Consider the following 12,418-nt stretch of genomic DNA (forward strand, 5'->3'; position numbering starts at 1 on the left):
GGAAAAACTCACGCTACCTCCTTTTGAGCCAGCTTTCTCAGCTGACTTAAAGTTTATATCCTGGAAGACTGCCCTGCTTCTAGCAATTACTTCAGCTAGAAGAGTTTCAGAGCTTCAGGCACTAATGGCAGTAGAGCCTTTCCTCATTTTTCATCAAGACAGAGTTTCTCTACGAACTAACCCCTCCTTTATGCTTAAGGTGGTATCCAGTGTGGCTCTAAATCAAACCATCCATTTACCCACCTTCTTTCCAAATCCACAGAACAAAGGAGAAGGACTTCTGCACTCCTTGGACATTCACAGGCAGCTACGTTACTACTTGGATGAAACTAAGGTTTTCAGAAAATCTGACCAGCTTTTTGTATCCTATGCTACAGCATCACAAGGAAAGGCTATCTCAAAACAGACCATTTCCAAATGGATAGGACATTGCATACGTTTTTGCTACACCCACCATGGAAAACCAGTTCCTGCTACCATAAGGCCCCACTCTACCAGGGCAGCAGCTACATCTACAGCCTTCCTCAAGGGGGTGTCAACCAAGGATATTCTGGAAGCTGCAACTTGGAGTTCAGTACACACCTTCACCAAACATTACCACTTACACTTTACTCTAAGACTAGAGCTGGCTTCACCACTGCAGTTTTGCAGGGCCTTCTAGTCTCCTCTAATCCTGTTTGACTCCACCTCCCATCCTTAGCTTTGGGATTCTACCCAAGTGTGATGACTGCAGCAGGGTAGCACGATGAACATAGTACAGTTTTGTACCTACCATAAATGTAGATGTTCAAGTGTATACCCTGCTGTAGTCCAGGTTACCCTCCCTCCATCCCCTCTGAACTAGCTGAACTAATCTCTACACTCTATTCTATACTACCTCTGTGGTGTATTTGCTTGTGCCTAAGGGTTTTGTTTTATTTTTCCATATAGCTATATGTGTATATATATATATATATATATATATATATATATATTTTTTTTTTTGCCTACCTATTAGGGGCACCTGACATCTGGGGCAAGAAAAATTGAAGAAAATGGCGTTGGATGCCTCTGATATACCCCTGGTGCTCTGACGTCAGGGAAGAAGCGACAGCAACCGACGCCAGACCAAGACTTTGGAATTTGGGCCGTCTGCGGGACCGCCTGACGGCAGGATAACCCAAGTGTGATGACTGCAGCAGGGTATACACTCGAACATCTACATTTATGGTAGGTACAAAACTGTACTTTCTCACTCCAGCTGTCTAATCAATAAATAAGGGTCTGTTGCCATGGATGCAAACTTTCCCACTGTATCCGTTACCAGCTTGCTGGATATGGGCATCCTGAGGCAATGTAGAAATTGCCTCATGTTTTACTGCCAACCGGTTAATTCTCAAACAAACTGATATGATATGTAAAAGATGTAGTTATACAATGTCACTGGAGGCAAAGCCCTCATATAAAAGGGTGTCAGTAGTAAACACACTGCACCCATCACACACAATTGAAAACAGACATATCAACCCACATATGCTGAGACACTTAAATGTAACCTTCCTTAACCACAAAGACCTCCTAGACAAAGTACACATAACAAATACCCTCAGCAGCCCCAAATGCACACTTTCAAAACAACACCCACATCAATACATAGAGCTACAGCTCATGGAGCGTCTACCTCTATACCTTTAAGGCAAGCCACCACACAATCCAACTTTCAAGTCATTGGAAACTCCCTCTTTCCAGGCGGAGTAAGGAGAAAGTCATGGTCATTTGCTTATCAGGAGATGGGATCCGTCACATTACACATGCATTCAGGTCACTGGACCACAAGTACCAATATGACTCAGTCATAGACCATGTGGGAGTAAGTGACCATGAGATCTACCTCACTAGAATCTATGAAGAGAGACATCATGGAGCTCTTAGAATGTTTCAGGCTGGTATGAGCCTAGCATTTTGCCTTCTTCAAAGATGATGCCACAGTACAAACAAAAGGTGATTGACTTTAATAATTGGCTTAGTTTCTGGTGTCATTCTAAGGGGGTGCAATATTTGTCAGCATGGAAGGAGATGGTCAACAGACCATGCAGCTTTGCTAGGGATGGTCTGCACCTCTCCCCTCTAGGCTTTCGAATATTTATTAAATTTCCACATGTGGCAAAGGCAATCTTACATTTATATAAATGAAAAACATATAAACTGAAATCACTTTAGTTGTAAACAGTTTGCATCACAGACACCACTGAAACAACTGTAGTTGTAAATATTACTAATCACTTATAAACATTCTAGTCACTGTCAGTTAAGCATTATGTACCTCATTCAAATTCTGCTGCTTAAACCTCATTCCTGCTCTGCATATTAGGCTTTTGAATATTAGCTAAAACATTGTCTACTCCATAGTGCCTTTTTTAGGCAATGCCAAACTGAAAGTACTTCCAACATAGCAAATTAAAACCAAGAAATCTAAAGGTATTACTGCTCAGTGTTAGGAGTCTAAACAAAAAACTCCACAAACTAGAAGCTCTCTTCACCCTAGAGAATGCTGATGTCTGTGCAGTCATTGAGACATGGTTTAAAGCCATGGAGAGCACACCAACAGTGCAAGGTTATAATGCCTTCCACATATTTAGACCAGCTACTTCACAGGTAGGGACTAAAGGTTGTTTTACATCAAAAATATACTTCATATCTCGTCAAACAGGACAATGCACTTCAGCTGCTTCATGTTCAACTCACCATAGGCAAAATCCAGTACCACTTCCTTGCAAACTATAGGTCCCCCTGTATGACCCAGGAAACCCATACCATGTATTTAAGCTTTTTAGAAACACTAACCATCCAAGCCAATACCATAGTCATGGGTGACTTTAATTCCCAGTATTAACTGGAAATCGTATATGACACCAAACGTACAGGCACAGAGATTTCTGGATTTTGTAAACATAAACTCCCAGGACCAGATAGTCAGTACACCAACCAGGGGTACAACCATACTGGATCTGATCCTCACTCATTTGGGGTAGTGCTGCACACCCCCTACTTTAATGTCTTCCATGGTAAGTTCAAACCACAGAATGGTCTCCTTTGAAGTAAAAATTAAACCTGGACCCTCGGCTAACCTGGAATATTCAGGAACTACTCTAAGGCTAACCTCCTGCTATTAAGTGATAACCTGGCAAAATTTCGAACCTCCATAAACCCTGAGAACACTGCTGCCTACGCAGAACTGTTCACAGAAACACTGTACAAGTTTAATAGCTGCATAGAGGCAGCTGTATCCACCAGGAAGAACTACAGAACTGACTCAAAAAGCAAGCCACCCTGGTAGAATCACAAAATCAATAGGCTGTATAACAGAAGGAAGAAAATCATGCCATAAATTCGGAGATGCAGCACCCAACAGGGTAAAACAACTCTCATAAAACTAAACAAACTGAAAGGACAAAGTCTACGAAAGCCAAATTTGAGGTAAGTTTGGCCTCCCAGGCCAAGGACAGTCACAAAGCATTCTTTAGCTATGTCCGCAGCCTCAAAGGCAGTAAACAACTGTGTACATTTGTAAATGGAGCCACCTATGCTGAGCCATAAGATGTAGCAAACCTCCTACTATAAAAAACTATAAAGCAATTAAGACAAGAAGTGTCACTGTTAGAGGAGTATAGAAGAGGGAACAGATCAACAAAAATACTCGGAAAGACAGACATGATAAAAGCAATGAGCAGTATTATAATGGATCAGGATTTATCATGCACTATTGCAAATAATAAACTAAAAATATCAGCACAGGCAGAAAAAATTAGAAGATACACAGATAAATATAAAGGAAAAGTACAAAATAAGCAATTTATTAATGACCCAAAAAGGTTTTATAGAGAATTGAGAAACAAGGTAAAAGGAATTGAAAGACCACCAAAAAAAGAAGAAATAGATACATTTTGGAGAAGTATTTATGAAGATCGTGTGGAACATAAAGATGCTAAATGGATATAAGCGAAAGAATAAGAAGTTCAAAGGTACAGGATATGCAATGGGATGAAATGACAGCCAGAGAGATTGAAACAAATTTAAGAAAAGCCTCTATTCGGAAAACACCAGGCCAAGATGCAGTACCTAACTTCTGGTTAAATGTATTAACATCTTTGCATGATTATTTAGCTTTGAGTAAGAACTATTTATATGCGCACCCAGAACAGACACCAACCTGGCTAACAACAGGAAAAACAATGCACGTACTTAAGAGTGAACCTTCAAGCCACCCTAAAAATTATAGACCAATAACTTGCCTTCTGGCGACTTATATATTTTATTGACATTTTTTAACCGGGTTGGTCCAAATGGGCTTGGGGCCGATTTTCAGTGGAGACCCAAGGAGAAAAGCTCCAGTTACAAGCAATATACAGTGTATAAAATTACAAAGAATTGCATACATTTTCCATACAACAGGTCAAAAATACTAGGTAGAAAGGCATGAACAACATAATGTACGCATAGCATTATTTGCAAAGATAAGTATAATTTTACATTCCAACAGTATTGATTGAGTTGAGCAGGTAACCACATTGTAGGTTACAGGGAGAATTAATTCAAAGCATTAGCTAAGAGGAGAAAACAGAAAGAAAGAGACAGAGCTTGAAAGAAGAAGAACTATTAGAAAAAGTAAAAGTAGGTGTAGTAGCAAAAAGAGAGATTGAGTTAGGGAGTGAATAGACTTAACCAGGAGCAAGGCAGGAGCAGAGCCAATGATTTGCTAGATGTTTTAGGAGGTTTATGAACTCCTGATAATTAGGGCTTTTAACTGTGGGTTGAGGAAGATTGTTCCAGAGTTTGACAATTTTATAAGGGTACAGGGAGATGCCATGTGTGTTATGGGGTTGGGTACCTTTTAACATTAGTTTGTTTGAGGACCTGAGAGATCTAAGATTTATATTAGGTTGGATAAGATTAGAGAGTGCAGGGCATAAATTGGGATTGTGAGTTATTTTGTGGCCATGGTCAGTTGATTGAGTGTTAACAGGTTTGGGAGTTCTAGCCAATTGAGCTGGGAAAGTACAGAGCAGTGGTGGGTTCTGTATGGGAGGCCTGTAGCAAATTTGGAATATTTTGTTAGCTAGGGTATGTGTTTACATTTTACTCTTCTTTTTCTTGTGGGTGTAGGCTATTAAGTATATTAAGCAAGGTATTGTTGAAGTACTGTACAGCCGGATCCAGAGGTAGTATCTTGAAATGAGGAAGAACAGCTTGTGTGTAGAGCATGCTACAGAAATTATCAGTGAAATGCTTGCTGAGATGTAAAGTTAAGTAAAGAGAAATAGAGCATACACTTGAATACTACTTTGAGTCGAATTTACAACTGTCCGAGAATGTTTATACAGTACAAGAGCTGAGCTAAATATATCAATCATGCAGGTTGGAGGAGGAAGGAGAAAGTAGGAAATAATGAATTTTATAATGGAGGTTGGAGGGAAACAAAAGGTACAGTAGGAGTGTGTGCAAAGTAGACCGGGGGGGGGGGGTTAGCTGACCCAGTGGTACGTCCACACCACTCACATAAAATATCTAAATTTGAATCAAATGGCTATGAAAAAAGAAAATGAAAAAAGAATGTAAAAACATAACATACACTCTAAACTCAAAGTGGATGACCACAACAACAAGGCTTAGCTTTTAGGGGCCGTGGGAGCCTCTATCAGGAGTCAACTGCTGTAGTATAAAGCTGAAATAGATTGCTGTGGGAGGAAAGAAAAAAAAAGGTGAAACAAGTGCAAAGAAACAGGGAAAACACAGAGTAGAATCTGTTAGCTTACAATACAAAGCTAAAAGGTCAAAAAACTTGCAGAGTAGAATAAGTGCATTACATAACAGTATTTTTCAAAGTAAAAAAACAAGTTTAAAAGTAGAGCTAACGCTATTTAGTGGTGCCAGTGTACCTTATAGCCTGTTAATACAATTGCTAGTACTTCCACACACCAGACTGCAGTAAAAATCTGCAAATTAAGCTAGAAATAAGAAGTAGCTGCAGACATTTATATGCGAACGACTGAAACAGCAACTTCTAATACATCACAATTTAAAAGCCTTAAGTGACTGTACAGGAAAAAATAGCTGTGGTCTAAAAATGTACTAAACAGACATAAAAACTTCACAAAAGCAGAAGAAAAAGTAACATCTAGTTCCTTTATAGTGCTTGGAACGTTAATTGCAAGTACTACACATGTGAATGGCTTTGGAGATGCTGCTAATATTCATTTACCCTGCTGCTAGATGTTCATCAGTTAAGTCATAATAATCCTGCATTTTGTGCACACATGCTAGGTTTTACATCAGTTGCAAGAACTTTTTCTTGCAGCAAGCATAATGTGATGAATATGTAATATAAGCAGGGAAGTTAACACCAATGTATGACTACCTAGATCATATTAGATATGTCTTGGATGCATATCCCTAATATAACTGCATTTTTTATATATTTTTGTATTCTGTGTTTCTATATGTAGTCTAACAGCCCCATTATATGGTTTAAGTGTAATGGTCATCTACATAGTTTATTTATAAGCTAGCATTTGTTGAGGGTTAGAACATACTGATTCTTTTGAGTCTGTATATAGTATTGTATGGCACCGTATTTTGAGCGATGGGACAGCCAGTCTACTCTTAACTTGTAGTTATTCTTGCAATTGTAGTTTTTTTTCCTGTATTCAACTTATTCACATATTGGTATGTAAATAATAGTTTGCCAGTATATGGATGCAGTAGTACGAATAAGGAGAGGCTAGTACATTCACAGTGAGCCTCGTCTTGATATTTATATACAGATAAGGTCGCTGCATTCAGTAAGCATACGTATTAGAATAGTTATCATAGGTTGAGTGGTGGGATAAATAAGACAACTTAAGGACGTAGTGGCATTGGCCACCTTTATGGGATGCTATACTGTATGATATTAGTATCTATTAGTAGGTATCCAGTATTATTACCCGCAGTGGTGGTGCTGTGGTAGCGTTATCGCCTCACAGTAACACACTGTCCGGTTCGATTCTCAGCTAGAGCGTCTTCTGCGTGGAGACATGCGTGAATGGGCGTACCTTCGTTGAAGGTTGTCCGTCAGGTCTGGCAAGCCGGTACGTAAAAATCCACTGCCAATCATTAGTGGACCGGAGTTATGCTGTGGCGACCCCTCACTGGGAAAAGCTGAAAGATACAAACAAATAATTAGGTATCCAGTATTATGCAATAGACGTCCATTATGTCCTTTATAAGGTATTTTGCGTTTGTAGCTCTATCTTGATAATAGTTGTACTTTATGGTATACATGGATTTGGTCGTACGGCCAAATGTCAAACACATGTTCGAAAGCAGAATGCCAGTTCCACATAATTATAGGTTCATAGGTTCATAGGTTCATACTAGGCTATCTGCCCGAGGGCATTTACAAGCCTAGCCCATCGTTTTGTGGCTTAGGCCACCCCTTTAGTATGGGGAACTATACCCATTATTTTTCTGTGCCTCTGTCGAGCAGTGACACTGAGGTAATCCCTGGGGTATATCTGCGATCTCCCATCCATTGGTCAAGATTTCTCTTGAACAAGGCCAGGTGCTCTGCCTCACATGTACCGGGATTTTGTTCCACAGCATAGGGTCTTTGGGTGATGAATCTATCATAGCCGTGTCAAGGTTTAAGTCTCCGCCTTGTGGCTCTGATGGATCTAGATTTTTGAGGTGAAGCATATTCATCAAATCTGGGTTTGACATGGCCTTGTATGTTAGGCAAAGGTCACCTCTGAGAGCATAGGACAGATTTTTGAGACCCTTTATCCTTTTGGTGAGGAACTTTTGTGGCCTCCAGCTGCTGCAAGTGTCGGGTCAGATACATTCGAATGGGGCATTGTACTCAATCATTGGTCTGATGAGTGATGAGTAAAGGGAGACTATGACCTCCTTGATCTAGATGAGAATCCCTTCATGGAAGGTCTTCCTAACTACTTTAGCTACATGGGTGTCGAATGACAGACTACTATCAACCTGGGTCCCCAGGTCCCTGATAACTTCTTCTGTGCTCAGTGGATTGCCACCTATTTGGTAGCTAGGGGTAACCTTGTTTTCACTATGCATTTTGGCATTTAACTTTAGCTCTGGCACCAGTTATCCTTTCTGTGAGACCCTTCTGAAGGATATCTGTGTCAGATGTCAGTTTGCAGTCATCTGCAAACTTTGTCATAACCTCCTGTGTTTGCTTGTACTGGAAAAGTAGATGCCAAACACCACTTGTGACAGGCTTTGAGTCTGACATGGCGCCAGCAGCTCTGACCCTGTGGGTTCTGTCAGTTTGCAACCCATCTTGTGATGTATGGGTTGACATTTAAGCTGATGAGTTTTTCAATGATACCGAATGTCATCAATGGCTTTGGTGACTGTTTGAAAAAGTCAACCAAGTTTAAAAGGCATGATCTGCCTTTGGATCCAAAAATCCCTATGTCTTTATTTTGTCTTTAGGTCCATGATCCTCTCCATGGCTTTGCTTTACCAGAGATAAGGCTTGTCAAGCCACGGGCTTGCAATTTAGGGGAGGCAGCACCCCTTTGTGAAAGTGGTACCACAGTTGCAGTCGCCACCTGGAGTGCGGTATCAGAGGTAAGACTTTGATTAAACAGCTGTCCCTGGCTGTGGGTTTAATTCCTCATTGAGTTCATGGAGCACACAGCCGGGGACACCATCAGGTCCCATGGATGCTGTGTTTTTGGAGATGTTTGCTGGGGGGCTTTTGGTATAGATATATAGATTGGGGACTGGGGTGGGGGTTTGGGGGCCGGGAACCTCCTGTCAGCTAGTATGTGTTGGCAGTCTGGATCATCCAGTAATCTTCACATCATCTTGATCTAGCTCTTTCCTCCCAGGTTTCTAAGTTTCCCCCTAAATTTCTTTAAATTCAGCCTCTTATGATTGTCTTTTTGTTTTTTAGCTTTTTTCTCTTTTTTTGCTTTGGATGATTTTATGAGAGCTCTTAGTTTTTACTTTTAGTGATCAGTGTCTTCTCTTACCTTTTGCTTTTTTTTTGCTCTGTAGTAGCTTCCTCCTTTTTGTTGTAGAGTTTGTTTTTGCTTGGGGTCCACCCACCAGATGGGCTACTTGCCTTGGTACAAAGAGTTTTGTTTTTGCTTGATTGCCCTTATCCATGCAGCCCTGCAGGTGCTGGTAGAAGGCATTTGGTGATTCAGCAGCCCGGAGTACTGTTTTCCCGCTTCCTCCGGGGGCCTTAAAGGAGACACACACTAGTCTTAGAAGTGTGAAGTCGGCTTACTGTGGTCTTTTTGATGGTCTGATCTCACCAGTGGGGCTGAACATTGTTGTTGGAGGGTGTGCTGATGTTACGTGATATGTTATCTCCTCTGTGGGGGATCTTGTGGGGATGTTCCAGTTGGGTGTTTGAGTTTTTTGAGTTTTTGAATTCCAGGAACTTTTGGGTTTGGGCTTGGGGGTGGTTCCCAGTCTCCAGTCTATATTAGGGTAGTGAATAGGGTAATTGAAGTCACCTAGTATGATGGTGTCCTTCCCCCTCTTATCCCCAAGGGTTTGCTGGTAGAGAGGTTCCTGTTTGTGAGAGGTGGCCTGTAACATGCTATGCTGCAGTATGCTCTTGCAGCTACTATGCTTAATTGCACCTATGTCTGGTCTCCGATGCATGTCGCGTTGCCAGTCTTGAGGGTGTAGTGTGTCCTTGATGAATATGGATACCCCCCTTCCCCTTGGTTGTCAGATTTTGGGGGGGCTGAGCATGATGTGGAGTAAAACCTGATAAGCGCCGAGGTGCTCTCAGGAGCAGCAGACCAGGTTTTGTCACAGCACAGACATCAAGCGTCTCCATACTGAGAAGGCCCCTCGGTCGCGTGCATTTGAGATTTAGACTTCTGGCATCTGCAGCAGCATTACCCCCTTTTTTTTTTTTTTTTTTGTCTAGAGGTGGTAGTTTTAGAATTTGAGCCTTGCCTAAAAAGGCACTATGGGGGGGTAAGAGAGAGCCTTTGCCAATATCCGATCCAGGGTGACAGGTGCAAGCCGTCCTTCTTGGCTGTGTGGTTTGTCCAGCATGTCATCCTAGGCAGACACACACTGGATCCCCTTTTTGAATGACACCGGTGTTTAAGCCAATTGTTAAAGCTGATCATCTTATCTCTGTATTGTGGCATCATTCTTGGTGAAGGTAGGATACTGCTCAAGGTCAGGGTCATACCTGTCTGGGCTCGTTTACACCAGCGACAATAAATGAAATATATTTTGTGTACCTGCTTGAGAGACCTGAGCCCTACAGGCAGCTTACTGTGACCTTTTCCTACAGTCTCTGGAGGAGGGGCGTCGCAGTGTGTCTGACTACTATGGAGTCCAATGACTAGTGTGTCTGGCATTGTGTTGGCCCTGGGGCTGTGTGACTGTTTGACACTCTGACTGTGAGGTCTATGTGTTGTAGGTGTTGTGGTGGCCTCTGCGTGAAAGTTGTGTTTTGTTATGTGTATGATTTGATGTGAGGTGTGGTAATATGTATGACTGGGTCTATCAATGGTGTGTGGTACCTTCTCCTCCTGACTGGTCTCCTGCCTTCTCCATGTTGAGAGAGCTCAGCCCAGCCTATGTTGAGAGAGTTGTGAGCTGCATCTCTCGTATTTGCATTTTGTTTTGTGGGAGGAGGAGAGGGTTGTCTGTGTACATGAGGCAATTGTAACATTGCCCTCAATCATCCCAGGTTCACCAGCTGAGCAGGAGAGACACTAGCAACTGATCCCCTGACATGCTACAGGGAGCTGAATAAAAAAAAAAACTTTAAAAGATTCCGGGACGTGTGACCGGTGAAAATGGGGGTTTGCTTTTTGGGGTACTCATCTATGACAGAGTGCCGTATCAAGCTGCAATAAGTAATTGCAGTGCTGCTACGCACGGGAGATGAGTAGAGAATAGTCTTACTGGAGTCAAGTAGTAGAGATGATCTATTAATTATATAGATTAGATAGTAGTAGTAGTCTAGTTCGAGTAGTTAGTTTTAAAAAATTTTTGAAGAGTGGACTTTAGGTAGCCCTCGGTCAGTTTAAACTGCTTAACCTTAGTGTGCCCTAGTGTGCAACTCATACACCTCGCGGTAAATCGCAATCATTAAATCTTAACAAAGGCTTTAATTTGGTAATGCAATTATGTTGAAAGGCCAAACGCCCCCCCCCTTTTGACCCATGGTAGCGTTTGTTTAGGTGGTAGAGCGGTCGGAAATGTCGAAGTCCGAATTTTATACGACATTCCGACCAATCGACACCTAAATATTCAACATATAAGTTCGAAGAAAACCCGTTTCGACTATTGGTTGTACGACCAATTGCATGTAAACCGTACTTTATACTATGTTCAAGTATAGTAAGCTATGATGAAGTGGCATACTGTAATTCAAAGGATCATAAAGATGGGAAATGTGAATGGATATGATCTGGCTCTGCTTTTAGGAAGTCTGCTTTGGTGCTGGCATGATCTGGGAGTTCGTTTTGAGTTGTTTAGAAGTTTGTGAATGGTAGAGTGTTTAATTCGTATTTTTAAGTGTGATGTTGATGGGTTATATATGTATAATGCTTGGAGTATTGGGCAGTTAGATATAAGTTCTTATACATGGAAGCCCTGTGTTATACTTTTTATAAAAAGTGACATATAACTTTAAATAATTCAACTTGTATTGTTGATGGTGTTCACTTTGCGTACTCAAGGGCCGTTAGCCGGAAACGAATGGGTCAGGCTCTAAAAACAATTAAGGGAACTAGATAAGAGCATTTTGTTATTCTGGAACAAGGTATTTCAATAATCATGATTATAGAGCTTTAATTTATAAGTGGATATGAGGAGTTGCTCTTATTTGATTCTGTAGTCACTCAAAGATGACATGTGCCTTTAAGTAACCTAACCTGTATGGTTGACGTTGTTCAACTTGCATATGCAAGGGCGGTTAGCTAAAAATAAAAGGGCTAATCTCTAAGAACAATCAAGGAAATCAGATGAGTGTATTCCTTCATTTTGGAAGTCAGGTACTCAAATAAATATGATCACACAGAGTTTAATGTTACGAGTGCTATTCACCTTGCGTATGCAAGGATGATTAGTTAAACATGAAAGGGTTAAGCTCTGCAAATAACCAAGGGAATCAGACGAGTGTATTCTGCTTTTCTGAAAGTCAGGTATTCTAACCAGTATGATCACACAGTTCAATTTTATTAGTGGATCTGGGAAGCCGGTCTGATGTGTTCTTTAGAAGCTTTACTTATGTGGAAGTGAGCTTATAGCTACTCGAGAGCAAATGAAGACCGTTGGGTAAAATGCATATATCCCACGGTATTTTTATTATTTTTAAATATGATATTTTTATGTAGATGCACTGTGTTTTTATGTCTCTGAGATATGGTGAGCTGTTAAT

The 12,418-nt window shown here is 41.1% G+C and overlaps 1 protein-coding gene across 7 annotated transcripts in view; it reads left to right on the plus strand.

The window, feature by feature from the left end:
- PAQR3 (progestin and adipoQ receptor family member 3) overlaps nucleotides 1-12,418 on the plus strand; it is a 1,198,746-nt gene that overhangs the window by 782,953 nt on the left and 403,375 nt on the right. Inside the window, exon 1 of one of the 7 annotated variants that reach the window (XM_044061217.1) lies at nucleotides 7,147-7,245. The exons of 2 other annotated variants lie outside the window; for them this stretch is intronic. Coding sequence is in view for 2 of the 5 variants with exons in the window: in XM_044061215.1 (XP_043917150.1) it covers nucleotides 12,003-12,032 (30 nt within the window). In the remaining 3 variants the exon portion in view is untranslated. Of the gene's footprint in view, nucleotides 1-7,146; nucleotides 7,246-11,343; nucleotides 11,528-11,731; nucleotides 11,801-11,940; nucleotides 12,033-12,114; nucleotides 12,183-12,418 lie in introns of those variants that run through there. 4 more of the 7 variants (XM_044061216.1, XM_044061219.1, XM_044061215.1 and 1 more) reach the window with 4 other exon arrangements.

The sequence above is a fragment of the Protopterus annectens genome, chromosome 2.part0 (genome assembly GCF_019279795.1).
Source record: "Protopterus annectens isolate FY-2018-M chromosome 2.part0, PAN1.0, whole genome shotgun sequence".
Taxonomy (NCBI): Eukaryota; Metazoa; Chordata; order Ceratodontiformes; family Protopteridae; genus Protopterus; species Protopterus annectens.